The sequence below is a fragment of the Camelus bactrianus genome, chromosome 9, assembly GCF_048773025.1.
Source record: "Camelus bactrianus isolate YW-2024 breed Bactrian camel chromosome 9, ASM4877302v1, whole genome shotgun sequence".
In the NCBI taxonomy this organism is placed as follows: Eukaryota; Metazoa; Chordata; class Mammalia; order Artiodactyla; family Camelidae; genus Camelus; species Camelus bactrianus.
This window is the reverse complement of record NC_133547.1, coordinates 42,169,441-42,186,251: the sequence shown is the minus strand read 5'-3', so window position 1 is coordinate 42,186,251 and position 16,811 is coordinate 42,169,441. Positions and strand designations below refer to the sequence as shown.

Genomic DNA, 16,811 nt, shown 5'->3' with positions numbered 1-16,811 from the left:
TTTTTCCCTTTTTAAATTTTTTTTAATTTTTTAATTTTTGGAGGGGAGGGAAGGAGGTAATTAGGTATGTATGTATGTATTTATTTATATATTTCTAGAGGAGCTACTGGGGATTGAACCCAGGACCTCGAGCATGCTAAGCATGCACTCTTCCACTTGAGCTATATCCTCCCCACTGTGTCCTTTTTTTTAGATTCCACATATAAGTTATATCATATGGTATTTTTCCTTCTCTTCCTGACTTACTTCACTTAGAATGACAATCTCCAGGCCCATCCATGTTGCTGCAAATGGCACTTTTTATTCTTTTCTGTGGCTGACTAGTATTCCCTTTTGTATCTATACCACACCTTCTTTATCCAATCATCTGTTGATGGATATTTGGGTTGTTTCTATGTCTTGGCTATTGTAAATAGTGCTGCTTGTGAACATTGGGGTGCATGTATCTTTTCAAATTATATTTTCCTCTGGATATATGCCCAGGAGTGGGATTACTGGATTATATGGTAAATCTATTTTTGTTTTTTTGAGGAATCAACATACTGTCCTCCTTAGTGGCTGCACCAACTTACATTCCCACCAACAGTGTAGGAGAGTTCCTTTTTCTCCACACCCTCTCAAGGATTTTTGTGGACTTTTTAATGATGGCCATCCTGACTGATGTGAGGTGATATCTCATTGTAGTTTTGATTTGCATTTCTCTAACAATTACTGATGTTGAGCATCTTTTCATGTGCCTGTTGGCCATCTGGATGTCTTCTTTGGAGAGATGTCTATTTAGGTCTTCTGCCCATTTTTTGATTGGGTTGCTTGTTTTTTTTTTTTTTTTTTGATATTAAGGTGTATGAGCCGTGTTTTGAATTTTAGATAGTGTCTGTTGTAGCAGACAGATGCCCTCTCATGTTCAATTTACATATTTTCTTGTGTTTTGGTAAAGATACACTTGGGTGACTGGTAAAGAGCCACTTACTTACTATGACATGAATTTGTCAGCTCAGGATCATCAGACCTTTTTTACCTGTGACACGGATTTTTTACGTCCTTCAGACACAGGTATGTATCATATCTGTTCATGGGGTAAACAATAGTTATAAAATTATTTTTAAAGTTTTTTAGAGTTATTTATTATAATATACAATGTTATTTGGCTTGGAGTTGTTTGCATCACTGATAAGAAACCCAGATTAAATTAAAACCAATTATGATGGTAAACTAGGTTATTGTTCTACCTTTCTGTCTTATAAAGTATTTTATGCTTCTTTTATTACTTAAGAAACCTTTCAGATCAAATACAGCAATTACCAATGTAGAGAGAATGGTGTACCCAATTTTGTTCTGGGAAATTAACACCTGCAATTATACATTTAAAAAAAGAGTAGGACAAAGCTAACCATTGAGGCTTGGGGGGTAGAGAAAAATGGGGTATGTTATATTCTAGTCATAAGTCAGAGATGCTTATAAAGTGGTGAAAGACTGTAAAAATGTCTGTGTTTAGTTCTCTGTAACCTCTTCTCTATAGAAGACAGTATTGAGACTCTTAAATGTTTGGCTTAAAGACAGGGATCTTTATCACAGCTATTTTGAATGCCTCTCCCTCCTTATCTATGCTTCTGCTTTTATCCCTCCTGGTTTTATCCTTCAAAATTAAAAGTTACTTTCTCTTGGAAGCCGTCTCTGATCTTCTCTGCAGTTCTGTAATACTTAGCCCAAACCTCACTGAAATAACTACTTAATTTATTGAACTGTAAGCATTTATTTGTTAATGTCATTATGTTGCTTTAATGTTTGTCCTCCTAATAGTGTGTGAAACTTTGGGAAACAGGGACTATATTCTCATCATCTTTGAATTCCTATCATTTAGGGTTGTAAATATTAATATGTATTCTTTGATGAAAGTATGAATGAATAAATAGCCTTGGTGTCACAGATGTCTTAAGCAATTTTGCTAATAGTAACTAACACTTGTATGGCACTTATTATGTGCCAAGCACTATTCTAAGCAATTTATATAAATTTACTAATTTAATCTTCCCACTTTATGAGATAGGTACTATTATCAGTCTCATTTTAAATATAAAGGAACTGAGGCATGCCCTAAATCATCTAGCTAATAAATGATAAAGGTGGGTTTCAAACACAAGTCTGGGCTCTTAACCACTGCACTATTACTGATTCAACTCACCGCGTTAATAGGCAGAAGAAAATCACCAACAATTAGGGTCTGGAAAATAGCCAGTTTTCCAGAATTGGTATATCTCTTCTGCATTAAGTATATTAAGGGTGTATGGTAGCAGGAAACCCGAGGATCTTTGGTATGGTTACATAAAATGATTAAGTTGCAAATAAGAGAAGAAGGAATTACTTTATGTTTATGTGCTTAATGTTTATATTAATGGCAAAAGTGTAGGTGTTGGGGAAATAACAGCAGTGGAAAATTAGTATTGTATGTTATCTGTAAGGACTGAGGTGACTCTAGAAATTAAGGCTTTTCACCTCCTTCTCAGGGGCTGAAATGCAGACCTAGGCAGGCTTTTCAGATAGCAGCCATGGCTATCCACTAAAGTTGTGGTCTTAGAACATTTTTGTTCATGTACCTCCTAAAAGAATTTTGAAAAACTCAGTATCCCTTCACACATTCTTAAGTTGATGTCATATGGTTAAATAACTGCAAAGAATGTAATTTTTGACATAAATACAGAATTTGAAAAATTAGAATACCCTATATTTAAATGTATCTCAAGGAATCTGATTACTTGATAGCCACCATTATTCATCGAAAAATACATGAACAAATACTCTAACAGTAATAAATTTTATAAGTCCTTTTTCTTGTTGAACTCATATTCATTCCATATCTATATATGATTTTATTACAATTATTTTATGCTTGAAAATGTTTTATCTGACTTAAATGCTTTCCCACAATAAACATCTTTTGTATAAAGTTTTAAAACTTAAATTTCTTGACTGTAACGTTCTAAATGGTGTCATGCACTTCATATTTTTGTCAAATCCTTGGCTCTTTGAACTTTGGAAAATGTTTTCCATATAACCTAATTGGCTGAATGAGTTCTCATTGTTAATCTTGTTTATCAAATCAGACATATACTTTATGGTTTCTACTGATCAGATACTCCTAAACTCCTCTCAATTTTATATATCCAAAATCTTTTAAAACATGCGTACATTTTAACCACCTTCCACCTCTAAAAATGAAATATTTGGTCAGGTATGCAAAGATGTTGAAAGATGATTATCACAATATTTCTACATTAATAGAAAATGAAGAAGTCTGACTTCATTTTTTAATTCAAGTAAACATCTTAACGTGCATCCCATGACAACCATCTCTCTTCTGAATTTAGAGTCTAAGATAGAAAGATAGATAAATCTTGGAGCTTTGCCTTGAGCTTATCACTTGGCCAAAATAAGATTCCACTGCCTTTATCATCCCTTACTAGCGCTTTCTTTGCCTTACTATGAGGGGATCTTCCTTTAGGAGCAGTGCATGCTTTGATAGTAAGGGGAAAAGGGGTGCTGGTAAATGGAACTGATGAAAATTTTTATCACTCCCTCCCCACTCTATATGGTACTTGAATTTAGAGCATCCAGGGGCCAGAATACTCTATTGCTAATGCCAAACTTCACTGTTAAAAGAAATAAATAAAAGGCACAAATCCCTATTTTAGGTGCCTTGATTAAAAATTGCCCCCCAAATCCAAACTTTGAATTGTCTCTATGGCACCTGAATATTTTTACACTCTAGGGCAGTGCACCTTGAAAAAATTCAGGGTAGGTGAGAAGCAGGCCTTTCTTTTGTAAAGTAGAAGAAGATAATATATCTTTTGGGGAGCTGGAGCAGGGGAGTGAACATTGGGTAGGAAAGGAAAACTAACATGATACATAGGCCAAGACAAATCAGAGGAACATTCTTCAGGTAGATCAGTTATAGGAAAGAGTCATATAAAGTTGAAGCTTTAGAAATAGATTCTCTTAAAACTATGTGTCCCATTTTGGTCTTTCAGTGTTTCATGTAGTATTTCTAGAGATACTCGTAATGCCAGCTAAAGACTGAACTAAACTTAATCCACAAATGATGATTCAGAAGTGGACTGTTGGTTCCATATCGGTCTTTTCAGACACTCGCATAAGGGTAATGATTTATGTCTGTAGTTTTATATTTAAAAAAAGACAGATGTGTCTATATGTGTGATATGACAAATTTCTCTTGACTATTGGCATTAGTAATTACTAAATTAGTACATTTTTGTTCTTATCCTGTTGATTACTTTAACTAAGAGAGCAAATACATCCTGAGGGCCAGCCAGCAGTGTTTTCTGAATAATTTGTTTTCATGGGGTTTTTTAACATTTAAAAGTCAGGAGATTTAACATTAAACTCCATATTTACACTTTTAAGTTGGAAAATATGACAAAACTGGGGCTCCATTTCCAATTGGCAATAATTAGTTAGACATAAGCAGTGACACTTTTTAGACAGTGCATATGCATTTAGTTTATTCATTTATGTTTTTTGCCTAATCTCTGTAGGTATTTATATTTGTCACCCCTGGTCTTGGGATGAATGCTAGTACTTCTGCTTGTTAGCATATTAGTATATTATTTAACTTGAAAAATGGATGTTTGATTGAATTGCTAACTGCTTGTGTTATTTTTAAAACATATCAACAATTCTTAAAGAAGACAGCTGAATACCAAATCAGCATTTTGCTTTAAATTATTCCTAAACGTTGATTTAGAATGAAGTACATTTTTTCTTCCTTTATGTTATTTCTCCTCCCCTCTTTTTGGCTTAGAATTGCGTTAGTTGTGAGGAATAATCTTGAAAAGCTGATAGAGCATTTGAAAACATAAGAATAAGAAAAAATGCTTCATGGTAAATTAGATGACCTTGCTAGAAATAGAAGAAATGCAAATGCAAGTAAGATAGTTTTCATGTATTCAATTGGCAAAAATTGAGACTACTCAGTGTTGGTAAGGAAGTAAGGGGAAGTAGTCACTCTCCTACAATACCTGAAAAAATGTAAATTAATACAATCTTATTGAGAGAAGCTTAGGAGTGTATATCCAAAATCTTTTTAAAAATGCATACATTTTAACCAACTTCCACTTCTAAAAATGAAATATTTGGTCAGGTATGCAGAGATAGATATTGAAAGATGGGTATCACAATATTTCTGTATTGGCAAAAAATTGGGTGATTTAATTACCCATCAAAAAGGAATTGGTTAAATAAATTACTGTATATACTTAATATGCTAGAATACCAAATAACTATTTGAACTGTTGATAAAGATTCAGTGTCAAAATTTGACCTCTGTCTATCATGTAATTTATAGAAGACAGTCTCATCATCAAGAATGGCAAGTCAAGTATTATATTTTATTTTTATGTAATATTTTAATGTTTAAGCAAAATGCTACTCTTTACCTGGTTATTATCAGATGGGTACTGACTTGCATCAGTTTTGTCAACTTCAGGGCATTAGCTGTCAGCTAGCTGGTGACATGTTTGATATGAGAAACGTATTTTTGTTACACAAGTAGAATATATTGTCTCCTTTTCTAAGCCAAGACTAATATTTTGTTTCCAAAGGAAAACTCAAACATTTTCCACATTATTCTTTCTGAACAGTTGTAGGTTTTGTTCCAAAAGCAACATTCATAGATTTTCTATTTTTCTTATCAAACTTGAAATAGGCCGGATAATTTCATGGATGTATTTTGTTTACTTTTTGTTTAATTTTTAAGAATCTTGCTTAGTGTGAATTTTTCATTTTGGTACAGTAAATGATAACAAAACTAATATTTGTTATTTCTGAGAGATCCCAATTTAGGCTTTTCTTAAATTTTAGTAGAGACTGACATTTCCTATAAATGTACTATATACTAAATTAATTCCCCCTCTCTTTAATACAAAATGCAAATTCAAGCACTCTTCGTGGATTGAATCATTGATTAGACAAACACTTTGTTTTTAAGTGTTTTGTACATTTTTTAAGAGTTTCATAGAACCTTTTCAAGAGGATAAAAGAACTAGAATATTTTCTAGATTGTAATCTGATGTCAAACTCAGTTTTAATATGTATTTAGGTATATAAATGTTCATGTTTAATAATGATGTAATGAACTTGATTAAGTACCATCTGTGTTGTTATTCATAATCAGAGAAAGAATATTTTCATTATATGTGAAGCTTCCACATTTAATGTAAATTTCTCAGAACGTTAAGGTATTAGCTAGCACCCCAATTTCTTCTTTCTTATGTTTAGGACATGTTACTAAGATCTTTGTTTATTCTTTTAACTCATTCATATGTTTTGCATAAGATTACTTATGTTTACCATCTCATCTCCTTTTTGAAATATTTTTCCTACAGTTATGCAGAAGGCATGGAGGGAAAGAAATCCTCCAGCTCGAATCAAAGCAGCCTATCAAGCTTTAGAATTAAACAATGAGTAAGTTTCAGATATATGGAAAATAAGTTTGTCTTAAAGGAAACCCAGGCAAATGATTTTGTTTTCTTTTGTCTGTTCCTAAGACACTTGGAGTCATAAACAGTCCCCTTTCTCTTTTTGCATACTAGAGACAAAATTTGCAGTGTTCACTGACATCTGTATTTTGCTTCTGAAATTGTAAACTTACATATGCTTTTGAATTGGAATCATGCTAGAAATACTTTTTTAAATGGAGAATGCTGATCTAACTGATGATAATACTTGATAGTTAAAGAGTATTAAAATACTTACACCACCTGTTTTAATTTTGTTTTTCATTTAAGTCATTTCTCAGTCCTGAGAACTGTAGTTAGTGGCATTGGAGGCATGAGAAGGGGATTCAGAATAAGTAAAACATAGCTCTAGCTTAATTTTTTTAATGTTAGCAGTATTTATTTTTTATAACTCCTTGTATCAACTTTATATTTTAAAAAGACAATGTAAAATCATAAGTCAACTTCATATTTAAATGGGACAGATCAATAAGTATTAATCTAATATTAAATAAATGCCAAGAGTAAAAATATGGCCCCAGTTGGAATTAATCAAGGAAGCCTCCTGAATAATATGAACTTAGCATAGTCCCCCTGTACCCCTCCCTTCTACCCTGTCACAGATATATTAATCCTTATTAGGAAGACCTTCCCAAGGTGGAACAAAAGTGGCAGTGTAGAGAACGCCAAAAGCAGTGAATCAATTTTATTGAAATTCTGGAAGCTAATCAAAAGTTTATTGCAACCTGGAGAATGTTTAATCAATTAAAAAACAGTTAAATTTCTATAAGAGTGCTTTATGGTGTTTTAACTTACACTGCTCCCATCCTCCATTCCCTAGCTCAGTGGCAGCCTTGAAGATAACAGTCTGCATTCTGGTATAAGTTCCTGCTATCAGAGGAAGCAGAATGGACCTTATTCTCAAAGAATTGTGGTGGTTTATTTTGACCTGTCTGGTGGCTCCCTGAAGGATCAGCTCATGGGGCTTGTCTTTATTTTGGTTAATTTGAAACTCTCCCAGCACTGACACAACTATACTGGGGAGAATTTGTTGAAAACATTTAAGGGCAATGTATTAGCCCCTGCTGCCAGGGGCAAGGGGTAACAGCTAGGGCAAATAATAGACAAACTAGAAAGCTTGGGAAGAGAGGTTAGGGTATGAGATACTTTGGGAAATAATGGCTTTTAAAAGTTCCCACATATTCCTGGAAATTTCAAAGGCCCCACACATGCCCAAGATTGGGCATATGCTCAGAAAAGACTTAAGAAGATCCTAAGCTTTCATGTCTGTCTGACTTTCAGGTTCTGCACAAACAGAAAGTGAAGGCTAGGGCAGACTTGTAAACTGCCTAACTGAATGTTGAAGGTATGCCCCAATACACACACAGAACCCGTCTGCAAAGACTTTTCTTTTTTTGTTGTTCTGGGTTTCAGGTGTTTAAGGCAATCTGTCAAACCACTGAATTACCATTAAGCTAAAGGAGCAGAGACTTCACTGGTCACTTGTGACAGAGAATACAAACTTTATAAAATCAGTTCAGAAAAATCAAACAGCTACAGCAAGCAGCAACAACGAATCCTTGGGAGGAGGGGAAATCTGACTTCTAGAGTTGCTAAATTATATTTTAAATTTCCAGTTTTCAACAAAAAATTAGAAGATATACAAAGAAACAAAATATGCCCCATACACAGAAAAGAAAAGAAATGAATAGAAACTATCTTTGAGGAAGTCCAGAGTTTGGACTTTCTAGATAAAAACTTTAAATCACCTGTTTTAAATGTGCTCAAGGAAGTAAAGGAAGTTATATACTAAGAACTAAAGGAAACCATGAGAATGACATTTCATCATTGGAGAATATCAATAAAGAAGTAGAAATAATAAAAACTAAATAGAAATTCTAGAATTGAAAAGTATAACTGTAATGTAAAATTTCCTTTAGGGGATTTAGCAGCAGATCTGAGCAGGCAGAAAAAAGAATTGACAAACTTGATTTAGGTCAAAAATGAAAGAATGGAGGAAAGTGAACAGAACCTAAAAAACCTGTAGGACACTGTTAAGCATACCAACCTATGTATAATGGAGTCCCAGAAAGAGGAGAGTAAGAGAGGGGCAAAAAGATTATTTAAAGAAATAATGGCTGAAAAGGTTCCAAATTTGGTGAAAGATATGAATCTATACTTTTAAGAAGTTAAATGACCCCCAAGTATGATATATGCAAAAGACATCCATAATGACACACATTATAATCAAGCTTTCAAAAACCAAAGATAAGGAGACATGTCTGAAAGCAGCAAGGGAGAAGTGACTCTTCACAAATAAGTGATCCTTAAAAAGATTACTAGCTGATTTCTCACCAGAAGCCATAGAAGCCAGAAGGCAGTGGGATGATATAATCAAAGTTCAGAAAGAAAGAAAACTGGCAACTAAGGATTCTATGCCAAGCAAACTTATCCTTCAAAAAAATGAAGGAGAAATTAAGGCATTCCTAAATAAACAAAAACAGAGAGTTTATTGTTGGTAGACCCATCCGACAAGAAATCCTGTAAGGAGTCCTTCAGGCTGAAATAAAAGGATAGTAGACAGTTTTGACTCCACACAAAGCAATAGAGAACACCAATAAAGGTAACTACATCAGCAAATTAAAAAGTCAATATTAATGTATTTCTGTTTGCAATTCTTGATTTTATCTTTATGATTTAAAAGACAACTATGTAGAACAATAATTATAAATCTATGTTGATAAATATACAGTTTTTAAAGATGTAATTTGTGACCATAACAACATAAGGGGTGGGGAGAAGAGCTATGTAGGAGCAAAGATTTGTACTATTGAAACTAAATTAGTATTAATTCGTACTAGATTGTTATAAATTCAGATGTTAAATATAATTGTTAACTGTTAATCATTAAGAAATAACAAAAAAATGGTAAAAAAAATAAGGGAATCAAAATGGTGTATTAGAAAATGTCTAACACAAAAGAATGCAATAGTGCAGGAAATGAAAACAAAAAGATAGAACATAGTAGAAAACAAATAGGAAAATGGCAGAAACAAGTTCTTCCTTATCACTAATTAAAGGTAAGTAGATCGAACCCTCCAATTAAAAGGCATTGATTGGCAGAATGGATTAAACAAAACATAGTAAAATATATGCTGTCTATAAGGGACTCTTTAGAGACAAAGTCACAAAGAAGTAGAAAGTAAAAGTATGGAAAAAATATTCCATGCAAATTGTAACCAAGGAGAGAAGGAGTGGCTTAACCAATATCAGACAAAATAGACTGCAAGACAAAATTTTTATAAAACCAGAGAATAACACTATATAATGATAAAATAGATTCAATTCATCAAAGAGATAAAACAGTTACAAACATATATGCATCTAATAACAGCCCCAAAGTGTATGAAACAAAAATTGACAGAATTGAAGGGAAAAATAAACAGTTCAACAATAGTCATTGGAGAGATCAACACCCTATTTTCAATAATGGATAGAATAACTAGACAAAAGATACACAAGGAAATAGAGGACTTGAACAACACTGTAAACCAACTGGACCTAACAGACATCTATATAATACTCTACCTAAAATAGAAGAATATACTTTCTTCTCAAGTATACATGGAACATTCTCCAGGATATACCATAGTTAAGACATAAACAATTCTCAATAAACTTTAAAATGCTGAAATAACATAAACTATCAACTCCAACCACAGTGGAATGAAATTAGAAGTCAATAACAGAAGGAAATCTAGAAATTTCACTATATTAGAACATGTGGAAATGAAACAACAAACTCTTAAACAACAAATGAGTCAAAGAAGAAATCACAAGATAAATTAGAAGATACTTTGGAATGAATGAAGATGAAAACAAACCAAAAGCAGTGCTCAGAGGAAAATTTATAGCTTAAATACCTACATTAATAAAGAAAGATCTCAAATCAAGAACTTAACTTTATACCTTAAGAAACTAGAAAATGAAGAGCCAAATAAACTCTAAGCAGAAGGAGGGAAGTAATAAAGATTAGAGTGATATAAACAAGATAGAGAATAGAAAACAATAGAATAGTTGAAACTAAAGATTGTTTTTTTAAAAAGATCAACAGACTTGAGAAACTTTAAGCTAGATTGACCAATTAAAAAAGAGAGAAAACTCAGCTTACTAAAATCAAGAATGAAACTGGGGACATTACTACTGACCTTAAAGAAAGTAAAAAGATTATAAGAGAATACTATGAACAATTGTATGCCAGCAAACTGGATAAGTTAGATGAAATGGACAAATTCCTAGAAACACACAAACCACCAAAACTGACCCTAGAAAAAATAGAAAACCTGAATAGACCTATAACAAGTGAAGGGATTGCATCAGTAATTTTTAAGCTTCCAAAGAAAGCCTAGGACTAGATTGCTTCACTGGTGATTTCTACCAAACACTTAAAGAAGAATTAACACCAGTCCTTCTCAAACTCTTCAAAGAAATAGAAGAGGAAGTAATTCTTCCTAACTTATTCTATGAGGTCAGTATTACCATCATACCAAAACCAAACAAAAACACAAGGAACAAAAACTTCAGACTAATATTCACAATAAATATAGATGCAGAAATTCTAAAAAGTATGCTAGCACACCAAATGCAGCAGCAGATTAAAAGGATTATACACCATGACCAAGTGGGACTATCCCAGGAAGGCAAGGGTGGTTTAACATGTGAAAATCAGTCAGTGTAAGACACCAGATTGATAGAACAAAGGGCAAGAACTACATGATCATCTCTACTGATGCAGAAAAGTATTTGACAAAATCCAACACCATTTTATTATAAAAATAAGGAATATAAGGAAAATTCCTCAAACTGATAAAAGTTATCTGTGAAAAACCTACAGCTAAGATGAAGGATAAGGAAAGGATGTCTATTCTTGCCACTTCTGTTTAACATAGTACTAGAGGTGCTAGCCGATGCAGTTAGATAAGAAGAGAGGGGAAATGGCTTTCAGATTGGAAAGGGAGAAGTAAAACTATATTCATAGATGACATGACCTTGTATGTAGAAAACTTTAAAGAATTCACAATCAAAAAAACTTAGAACTAATGAAAGGGCTCGACAAAGTTGCAAGAAACAAGATCAACATAAAATCTGTTGTATTTTTATACAGTAGCAATGAACAATTTGAAAAGGAAATTAAGAAAGTAATTCTATTTACAATAGCATCAGAGTATTAAAACACTTAAGAATAAATTAACCAAGGAGGTGAAAGTCTTGTAAACTGAAAATTACAAAATATTGAAAGAAGTTAAAGAAGACCCAAATAAATGGAAAGACATCACATGTTAATGGATTGGAAGACTTTTTATTGTTAAAATGTCAGTACCTCTCAAGTTGATCTACAAATTCAGTACAATCTCTATCAAAATTTCAATTGCCAGTTTTGCAGAAATGGACAAACTGATTCTAAAATTCGTATGGAATTACAAGAGACTTCAAGTAGCCAAAATAATCTTGAAAAAGGCAAAATTGGAGGACTCACTTCCTGACTGCAAAACTTACTGTGAAGCTATAGTAATTCATTCATAAAGATAGCTATCTAGATTAATGAAATCAAATTGAGAGTTTAGAAATAAACCCATACATCTGTGGTCAACTGGTTTTTGACAAGGGTGCCAAGACCACTCAGTCGGGGAAAGAATAGTCTTTTCAACAGTTGGTAACAACTGGATAACCACATACAAAAGCATGAAGTTAGATCCTTACCTCACACCATACATAACAATTAAAGAGTAAACAAAGAACTAAATGTAAGAGTTAAAACTATAAAACCCTTAGAAGAAAACATAGGAGCAAATTTTCATGACTGGATTTGGCAGTGGTTTCTTAGATATGACACCAAAAGCACAAGAAGCAAAAGAAAAATTAGATAAATTAGACTTCATCAAAATTAAAAGCTTTCTTGCATCATAAGATACTGTCAGGAAAGTGAAAATGCAGCCTATGGGATGAGGAAAAATATTTGCCAGTTGTATGTTTGATAAGGGTCTAGTATCCAGAATATATGAAGAACTCTTACAACTCAGTAACAAAAAGACAATCCAATTAAAAATGGGCAGAGGACTTGAATGGACATTTCTTCAAGGAAGATATACAAATGACCACTAAGTACATCAGGATGCTCAACATCATTCATCATTAGGGAAATGATAAGGAAAATCACAATGAAATACTCCTTCACAAGATAGGTGTAACAACAACAACAACACAACAAATAGAACAAAAAACAGAAAATAAGATGTGTTCATGAAAATGTGGAGAAATTGAAACCCTCATACATTGTAGGTGGGACTGTGAAATGATACAAGTACTGTAGAAAACAGTATGACAGTTCCTAAAAAGTTAAAATTAAACTTACCATATGACCCAGCAGTTCTACTCCTAGGCATATACTGAAAGCAAGTGTTCAAACAAAAACTTATACAAATGTTTATAGCAGTATTGTAATAGCCCCAAATTGGACCCCTCCCAAATGTCCATCAGCTGATGAATGGATAAATAATTGGGGGGGGTGTTAATAGAATGGAATATTATATAGTCATGAAAATGAATGAAGTATTGCTACATGCTATATGAATGAACCTTGTAAATATATTAAAAGTCCCTGAATTATACACTTTAAAATGGTTAATTTTGTTATGTGAATTTTACCTCATTAAAAAAAAACATTCCCAATGGTAATATTCATTGGGTATTTGTAAAATTAATCTATATAACATCTTTATTTAAAATACTTTTTTACAAATACAAGAAATCTCTAAGGGAAAAGAATCTCTTTATCATATAGCTATATTGTATTTAAATTATGTTTATATTTTGATTGTACTGCATAAATTTATGCCAATCTAGATCTTTTAGAAGTGTTGTTATTTAAAAGTAGTTAAATTGAATTTTACATATCTCAATTCTGATTAGACTCATTTCAGTTGTTCAATAACTGCATGTGGCCAGTGACTACAGTACTAGATAATACAGGCTTAGGTAATCAGATAATGCTAGGAAAGACTAGAATTCAGACCTAGAGAAGTTTTCCTGCAGTACTATTGTGGATAAGTCCAAGATAGGAAGGGGCAGCATGCAGAGGGAATACTCAGGGTTGGGAAAAAGGTCTTGTCCTGCGATAGTGTGATTCTGAGTCAGATGTTAAAGGTGCCTAGTTGGCTATGGGACTTTCTTCTCAATTGTCATCCTCTTCCATACCTGCCGCCGTTAGATGCATATTACCAGGTGTATAGTGACTAAGAGCAGGCGTGACCATTATAATGTATAGTCCCTTGAACTTTTCAGATAATTCCTTATATATCTTCTTTTCCCCATCCCTTCCATTATGGAAAATTACGGGACAAAGGGTAAAAGAATGGATCTAAAAGTAAAAAAGATACAAAAGAAAGATGGGAAAGGAGAAAAATTGCAGAAACAGACATAAAGAACTTATAAGTATGCCCTTAATAAATTAAAAGGTTGAATGAAGTTTTCTTTAAGAGACAAAATGTATGTAAAGATAGAGAAATGTGATATAGAGCAAAGGGACATACCCAAGAGAAAATGCCATTTATTTCAAATTGCCTTCGTTGCTTTCTTTATAGCTGTGCCACTGCCTACGTTCTACTGGCTGAGGAAGAAGCAACAACTATCGTAGATGCTGAAAGGTTATTTAAACAGGCACTCAAGGCAGGAGAAACAATTTATAGGCGGTCACAGCAGTGCCAGCACCAGAGTCCTCAGCATGAAGCTCAACTGAGTAAGTGAGTTTGAACTAATTTTCACCAATCTTTTAGTTTCTGCATCTGCCTCTTCTATGTTGAAAACACAAAACAACAAAAACTTAAAAATCTTAATATTTAGAGGTTTGCTACTTTTCATAAAAGGTAACTAATCTATTTAAGCCAGCAAGACAGAAATGTGGTTTAGCTATAGAATGCTTATAGAGAGGAATGGATCTGCTCTGGTTATTGAAAGAGGTGCTGCTGTGAAACTTAACAGTAATTTATTTCATGTAAGACTTGGGCTGATCATTGGAGAAACACAATTCAAAAATATTTAAGACTGAAAGATTGAAGAGAGTCTTCTAGTAGTAGTAAGCCGCTGTTACCTTTATCCTCACCCTCACTCCGATCAGTAGTAGAGGTGTATCATTTGGTTTTCTCTACAGACTGTGTATATCTCCATGTAGTGCCAGGGCAAGGCCCCTTTAGCACAAAAACCAGCCTTATACTTGGTATTGATTCTTTCTTTAGTTGATTTTTCTCTGTGATGTGTTGGAGATCCTATGGGCCATAGCAACTGAGGTCTTATCTTTCCACTCTTAGGGATACTCTCAGTTATGACTGAAACACTTTTACCAAAGATACTAGAATCTGTAATACTGCTTCTTGCTATTTTGTGTGGTCAGAGGGTTTTAGTTTTGTGATTTTGCCACATAGTGGGCAATAAATTGAAATTTGTTTATATAATGCGTTATCTGCTAGCAGTTAAGTTCTAAATCTTTTGTTTGTGGAAATTAAAATTTGGATAATTTTTTCTCTTTAAACCAAATATTAATTTATATGCTATGTTTCATTAATGCATGTTATTATAACACACAACTGTGGGAATATATAATTTTGCAGTTTAGACTAATGAAACCATGTTTTTGAAAAAGTCATGCCATTTGTCCTTGTATACTCTCAAATATAGTAATGAGCTACTTACAGAAATATTTGTTAGTCCTTTCTAGAAGTAGTTTTATAGTTTGTTAGTTACTAGCTGTTGAGCAAAAATTCACACTAGCCATAGAACTTGTGTTTTGAACATCTTTGTCAGTTAAAATAACAGAGAATATTAAAATAATAGATTTTTTACACAGAAACTTAATAGATTAATGCTATTTCTTCCTATTAATGTCTCTTTTTTAGTATTAAAATGTACTCGTCGGTGCCCGGCTAGCTCAGTCGGTAGAGCATGAGACTCTTAAAATGTACTCGTCAAGTATACACAAATTACTTTATATATACTGTACTCAGATTGCTTAATGTTAGAAGCAAAAGTAATTCTATATATATATTTTTTTAAGCTTTTAATATAAAAAACTTCATTCTTAAACATAGAGTAACATAATGAACACTCATTCAATGTTCATCACCCAAATTCAATAGTTTTTAATATTCTTCCATTCTGACACAATTTAATTTTAATTGAACATTCCAGGGCAAGCAAATATATGTTAATGAAATAGCGGATCATAATACGAAAGTGATAGTTTTGTGCTATTTTTTGCTTTTTCAAATAGGGAGAGATACCAATGTACTGGTATATATTAAAAGAAGACTGGCAATGTGTGCAAGAAAATTAGGAAGAATAAGAGAAGCAGTAAAAATAATGAGAGATGTAAGTAAATTTGATGACTGTACTTTTGTCTTTATTCCTTCAAAAACTGAAAATGTGTTTTAAGTTGCTAGTTATGTTAATGCAGAATCACTGCTTTTTAACTGATAGTTTTTATAACAAGATGCTTATTAATATGTATATAGATTTCTTAGAAGTTGAGTCTCCACAATTTTGTTAAGAAACAAAAGAATTTCTACTTAAATGAGTCTGATTCATCTCTATTGAGTTCCTTTGCTATAATTTTAATCTTTTTTCCTTTTAATATACAGTTAATGAAGGAATTTCCTCCTCTTACCATGTTAAACATCCATGAAAATCTCCTAGAATCACTTTTAGAATTACAGGCCTATGCAGATGTTCAAGCAGTCCTAGCAAAATATGATGGTGAGTGATACTTCTCTTAGTTGATAGTATGGTTAAAGTTTTTTTTTACAATTAAATAATCATAAATGTGATCCTGTTCTAGTATTTCTGTGATTTTTCTCTCCATTCTTACCAGTTGGTATTTAGAATCTGGGGGTACTAGTTACTATTAAGTATCTTCTTTACCAGTACTTCTGGTAGCAACAGCCTGCAAGGGGGAACTTTTCTTCTGTCAAGATTTATTCATTTGTTTATTGAGCACCTAATATGAGTGAGGCCCTTGGAATATGATGGTGAACAAGAAGACGTGGACTTAACCCTTTTAGGATTTGCAGTTTAGTGAAACATACAGACAAATGAATAGTAGTTATACTGAACCATAGCATGTTAGGTGAGATAATTGGAAAAGTATGGGGTGCTATGCAGCTTATTTGTTTTGGAGTGTCAGGGAAGGCTAACAGATTGCTTAGCAGTACATAGAAGAGTAATTCAGAATAACATTTTACAATGCCAAAGTGT

At 32.9% G+C, this 16,811-nt stretch overlaps 1 protein-coding gene across 11 annotated transcripts in view; it reads left to right on the top strand.

Moving 5' to 3' along the window:
• ST7L (suppression of tumorigenicity 7 like) overlaps window positions 1-16,811 on the top strand; it is a 121,221-nt gene that overhangs the window by 11,115 nt on the left and 93,295 nt on the right. For all 11 annotated transcript variants that reach the window (XM_045511686.2, XM_074370170.1, XM_045511689.2 and 8 more), the window contains 5 exons: window positions 938-1,053; window positions 6,399-6,477; window positions 14,150-14,304; window positions 15,832-15,929; window positions 16,199-16,313. In XM_045511686.2, coding sequence (XP_045367642.1) covers window positions 938-1,053; window positions 6,399-6,477; window positions 14,150-14,304; window positions 15,832-15,929; window positions 16,199-16,313 — 563 coding nt within the window. The remainder of the gene's footprint in view (window positions 1-937; window positions 1,054-6,398; window positions 6,478-14,149; window positions 14,305-15,831; window positions 15,930-16,198; window positions 16,314-16,811) is intronic.